This window comes from Sebastes umbrosus, chromosome 8, assembly GCF_015220745.1.
Source record: "Sebastes umbrosus isolate fSebUmb1 chromosome 8, fSebUmb1.pri, whole genome shotgun sequence".
NCBI lineage: Eukaryota > Metazoa > Chordata > Actinopteri > Perciformes > Sebastidae > Sebastes > Sebastes umbrosus.
Genome location: NC_051276.1, coordinates 15662523 through 15668653, shown reverse-complemented (window position 1 = coordinate 15668653; position 6131 = coordinate 15662523). Strand labels below are relative to the sequence as shown.

Sequence of the window (6131 nt, the reverse complement as noted above, 5' to 3'; positions counted from 1 at the left end):
GATTCAACGTTGTGGTCATTTTAGAGGCAGCTTGTGGTGCTGTTGCGTTCTACTGTTTATAATATTTAGTCTGATTTAAATGGATGGACAAAATAAAAGAAACACATCCAGTTTTAACACAGTGTAAATTGATATATAAGGCTTGGACAAAATATTAGAAACACCTCTCATTATAACATAATTCATTTGCAGGGTTTAGACTGTATGATGTACTAAATAAACTGGCAACTGAGTATATTACCACAGAACCTAATTATGTTGTTCTCTCAGTAACTCTTTTATAATCATGTATTCAAATTATTTCACAGGTTACATTTAATATTTTATCAACTAATCTTGATGTTGTCGACTTTGGAAATTGTCCACAATTTCTGGAAAGTGCTGAAAAGAGCATATATTGCGGATATAAATTATTTAGTCTGATTTAAATGGATGGACAAAATAAAAGAAACACCTCCAGTTTTAACACAGTGTAAATTGATATATAAGGCTTGGACAAAATATTAGAAACACCTCTCATTATAACATAATTCATTTGCAGGGTTTAGACTGTATGATGTACTAAATAAACTGGCAACTGAGTATATTACCACAGAACCTAATTATGTTGTTCTCTCAGTAACTCTTTTATAATCATGTATTCAAATTATTTCGCAAGTTACATTTAATATTTGATCAACTAATCTTGATGTTGTCAACTTTAGAAATTGTCCACAATTTCTGGAAAGTGCTGAAAAGAGCATATTGTCAATATAATTTATAAGGCTTGGACAAAAATATTACAAACACCTCTCATTATAACATGATTCATTTGCAGGGTTTAGACTGCATGATGCACCAAATGAACTGGAGTATATTACCACTGTATCCACAGAACCTAATTATATTTTTCTCTCAGTAACTCTTTCATAATAATGTATTCAAATTATTTCACAAGTTACATTTAATATTTTATCAACTAATCTTGATGTTGTCAACTTTGCAAATTGTCCACAATTTCTGGAAAGTGCTGAAAAGAGCATATAATGTGGATATAAATTATTTAGTCTGATTTAAATGGATGTACAAAATAAAAGAAACGCCAGTATATTACCACTGAACAGAACAGAACCTAATTATGTTGTTCTCTCAGTAACTCTTTTATAAGTATGTATTCAAATTATTCTATTATATATATATATATATATAATTATAAATATAATTATATATATATATAATTATAAGTTACATTTAATATTTTATCAACTAATTTTGATGTTGTCAACTTTTTGAAATTGTCCACAATTTCTGGAAATGCTGAAAAGAGCATATTGTAGATATAGTTGTTTGCTTTGAACATAGATATATATATATAATTATATATATATATATATATATATATATATATAATCACAAGTTACATTTAATATTTTATCAACTAATCTTGATGTTGTCAACTTTTTGAAATTGTCCACAATTTCTTGAAAGTGCTGAAAAGAGCATATTGTGGATGTAGTTGTTTGCTTTGAGCAGATATATATATATATATAATTATAAATATATATATATAATTACAAGTTACATTTAATATTTTATCAACTAATCTTGATGTTGTCAACTTTTTGAAATTGACCACAATTTCTAGTTGTTTGCTTTTAGCAGATATATATATATATATATATATATATATATATATATATATAATTATAAGTGCTGAAAAGAGCATAATAGTAGTTTGCTTTGAGCATGCATATATATATATATATATATATATATATATATATATATATATATATATAATTATAAGTGCTGAAAAGAGCATAATAGTTGTTTGCTTTGAACAGCTATATATATATATATATATAAATATAATTATAAGTGCTGAAAAGAGCATAATAGTAGTTTGCTTTGAGCAGCCTCCTCTGGATGAGAGCTGACGCGTCTCGTGTGTTGTCAGACGTTATAGTGTGTGAAGGCGGAAGTGAGTTCGGTGGGAGGAGACGGAGGCCATCACAGCAGCTCTACTACCTACCAGCACCACAGCCTGTCACGGTAAGGTGTTTCTGGGGAGATTTACTCTCCAAACTCAGTGTGTGGCGAGTCTAATTTTAACTCCAGAAGGTAGGCTAATTGGTTGGGTAAGGATTAAACCAGGCCGGTAGATTAAGAGCTTACCTAGCCTTCCTCTAAGCCGGTAGTCAGAAGGTCATCATGTCTCAGTAGAGAGTAACAGCAGCGAGCTGACACTGACAGCAACACTGCACCAACACAGCTAGCAGCTAGCTCCACTCTCATTCATCTAACTACTGCACAAACATGCAGGAATGGGCCAATCAGTTATGCGTGAGTAAATGCTCGAATAGCATCGTTAATGTGCATTAACTTAACTAACTTAACCCGTCACGTGTTTATAGTTTTAACTGTAATTAAACACTCTGGAGGTTGCTATGCTACCGTTAGCTTCACGGTTAGCCTGATGCTAACCAGCTAGCCTCTACTGTTTGGTTAAGTTAGAAGTATTAACTTAAAGTCAGTCAGTGTGAAGTACTTTTATTGTTAGTCTGTGAACTATTTAAGTGTTTACTGTGAGTTCAGTGTCAGTATGGTGTGGTTAGCAGCGTGAATTATCGTCAGGTGTATCGTCTTGTTAGCTTCAACGTTAGCTTCGTCGTCAGTTTGTGGCTAACAGCTCGTCTGGTGTTGACAGCTAACTAGCTACATGAAGATCAGTGAATAATAATGATAAACTGATATGTTAGATTAATGAAACACTCTGTTTCCTAGATGCAGTTCATTGTTATTAATGGTTAATAAGTGATAGGCCTCTGTCATTCATTTAGACTTGGTGTCAAATAACTTGTCAACATCACTCCCTGCTAAACTAAACTCAATCTATGTTCTTGTGTATATATTTCTTATACTTTGTGTTTCCTTGTAACCAGCATTCAAGAATTTCATTGTACAGGAAAACAGTTTATAAGACAAAAAATGTCATGATCAATGTTTTTGAGTAAATCCTGGTTTTATTTCCCCTCTAGCTGAATAATGTTTCACTTTTTTATCTTTTCTGCTAACATCGTTGTTCCTGCAAGTTTCACTATATTAGTTCAACCTTATTAGGATAACACAATCAGTCAAATTAATGAAAGGCTAATGATGTTATTACCTATGATAATGATATATTTTTTTACTGAGATGCCATCTGTTTCTGCCAGGGACTAGCTACATCAATATTAGTATTGTGGTGATAGAGTATTATTATAATAATAATGCACACAGTGCACTTTCATAGACTAAGCTACTGGAGTTACCCTGCACTATATTCATTTTTAACAGTCTCTTCTGCACTATATTCACTTTTTTTAATGTTGACAGCTAACTATTTACACGAAGATCAGTGAAGAATAATGATAAACTGATATGTTAGATTAATGAAATGCTCTGTTTTCTAGATGCAGTTCATTGTTATTAATTGCAAGTTAATTAGTGATAGGCCTCTGTCATTCATTTAGACTTGGTGTCAAATAACTGTCAACATCACTCCTCCCTGCTAACATCATTGTTCCTGCAAGTTTCACTATATTAGTTCAACCTTATTAGGATAACACAATCAGTCAAATAAATGAAAGGCTAAAGATGTTGTTACCTATGATAATGATATCTTTTTTTTACTGAGATGCCATCTGTTTCTGCCAGGGACTAGCTACATCAATATTAGTATTGTGGTGATAGAGTATTTATTATAATAATAATGCACACAGTGCACTTTCATAGACTAAGCTACTGGAGTTACCCTGCACTATACTCATTTTTAACAGTCTCTTCTGCACTATATTCACTTTTTAATAGTTGTGTATCACAGCTGTTACCCTGCACTATATTCAGTTTTAACAGTTTTCTTCATCTCCTTGTATTTTTATATCTGGTATTTTTTTTGTACTTTGCACTACTAACTTTTTACTGCCTTTTTACTAACATGTTTTTACGCTATGGAGCTGTGATGCTGGAAACTTGAATTTCCCTCGGGATCAATAAAGTTACTATCTATCTATCTATCTATCTATCTATCTATCTATCTATCTATCTATCTATCTATCTATCTATCTATCTATCTATCATAATCATGATATAACATAACAATACATGATGGCCCTTATCAGTGTGTTGTCCTTAACATTAACAACAGAAAATGCTCACTGTATATTCAGGGCAAAACTAAACTTAATCTATTTTCTTGTATATATTTCTTATACTTTGTGTTTCCTTGTAACCAGCATTCAGAGTGGAAGGCAAAGGAAGAATTTCATTGTACAGGGAAACTGTGCATATGACAATAAACGCTTTGTCTTGACTTGAAAAAGACAACAGAAAGAGTCCATAAGACAAAAAATTTCATGGTCAATTTTTTTTAGTAAATCCTGGTTTTATTTCCCCTCTAGCAGAATAATGTTTCACTTTTTAATCTTTTCTTTTGGGTTAAACTGAGCAAGCATTCCCTTTAACTTAAGCACTATTGCTCAAGTTTGACAGCAGGAAATATTGTTGCGTAAATGGGAGACGATCCTTTGCAGAGAGGCACTGCACCAAGAGTGGAAATCACCAACAGGAAGCACATAGTACATTCTGCAGAAGTGAAGAGATATGGTTGGTCACATACATGCTGTCCAACAAGATTCATGTTTAAAGAGGAGACATTAGTGTATTTTTTCTTAGCAAAATCCGTTGTTTTCTTCTCTCTGACAGATCTCTGCCATTTGTGCAGGAGAAGACAGGAATTCCTTTCTTTTCCCTGTGCTTGCACTTCTAGTGTTTCCTGTTGCTCTTGTGTTGCTCCAAGTTTCCATTCAGGAAAAGATTTCACAGTCATCTTTCTCACCCTCTCTTGTCTTTTGCAGGAGAATCGACAATTTGGATCCAAGATGACGGACTCCAAGTACTTCACTACTACCAAGAAAGGTCAGACAACTGATTTGTTAATTCATAAGATAAATGATTTAACATGTAAAACTCTGTGACAAGTTACAGGTTTCTTAATATAATCATTTCTCAATCATTGCATTATTTCGTGGTGTTTTTTATTGTTGTGGTTTGTGCCTTTTGTGGCATAGTCAGCTGGGTGGTGCTGAATTGTTATCTCTGCAAAGGGAGACCTTGTCTTTTGTAATTAAAATAGTTTAATTAACTTGAGATATCAGTGCTTTCAGGGCAACATGATGTGTGACATCTTCATTATCATACGAGCTATGAAGCCAAAGATGCTTACTCAATTCAAGATTTTAAGATTTTCTCCAGACATATATGCATATTCTGTTGAAGTTTGAGGTGCTGAATATATATAACCAAAAATGTAACTAAAGATGTTATCATCACCCTGCTTTGTAATGACGTTGTTGCCAAGAACTGAACAGCTCTGGTTATTGTAAATCAGATTAGACATGTTGAGCATTAGCTGTCAGTGATTTATCGGTCCTGCTGTGCCTCCTGTTGTATTTGTGTGGCTCTTCTCACATGACCCAGTACTGTGCATGTTCCCACACATGGGGCTTTGGAATTGTAAACAGATGCTTAGGAGTGATGGTGTATAGACTTCTTATATTTGTTAGGATTGCTTGAGGCATGAGAGCATATTTTTTTTCAGTATGTGCTTTTTCTGTGCATCTGCCCGATGTCGCTGTGTGTGCAGTCTGTTGCTAACATCTTAAAGGAGATTTGGAGTGATTAGTGGTTTACAATGTCTGGGAAACTCAAAGTAGGTACACTCAAATTTAAGCCCAAAATTGACAGTGTATGTTTAGTAGTGACACTATGTACTGAAATGTAAACTAATTAAGGTTGAGAATCTTTCAGTTTTGAATAAAGCAACAACCCCCCCCCCTGAAAAATCAAATCAAGTAAAAATGACATATGAATGTCTCTCTTATATATTTTTCTATTTCGTTTCTATCGTGTTATAGGCTAGGCCTATATTTATTTCTTTTTCTCTATAATTTCACTTAAAACTGTTATGTTCATTTTGCACTCAAGTTTTTTAAATTACAATATACTCATTACTTTCATTTGTCAAGTATTTAATTCACACAGCAGTACACAAAATAGACTTCACCGTGTGGCTATTTCATATGGACTATTTATTTATTGAATTACCAGAAAAT

General features: G+C 33.0%; 1 protein-coding gene across 8 annotated transcripts in view; it reads left to right on the top strand.

The window, feature by feature from the left end:
• The first annotated feature begins 1919 nt into the window (after positions 1-1919).
• Positions 1920-6131, top strand: part of ap1b1 (adaptor related protein complex 1 subunit beta 1) — a 30338-nt gene continuing 26126 nt past the window's right edge. For 2 of the 8 annotated variants that reach the window (XM_037777504.1, XM_037777500.1), the window contains exons 1-2: positions 2180-2322; positions 4875-4935. In XM_037777504.1, coding sequence (XP_037633432.1) covers positions 2296-2322; positions 4875-4935 — 88 coding nt within the window. In that variant the 5' untranslated portion in view covers positions 2180-2295. Of the gene's footprint in view, positions 2032-2064; positions 2101-2179; positions 2323-4874; positions 4936-6131 lie in introns of those variants that run through there. The other 6 variants (XM_037777497.1, XM_037777499.1, XM_037777501.1 and 3 more) reach the window with 6 other exon arrangements.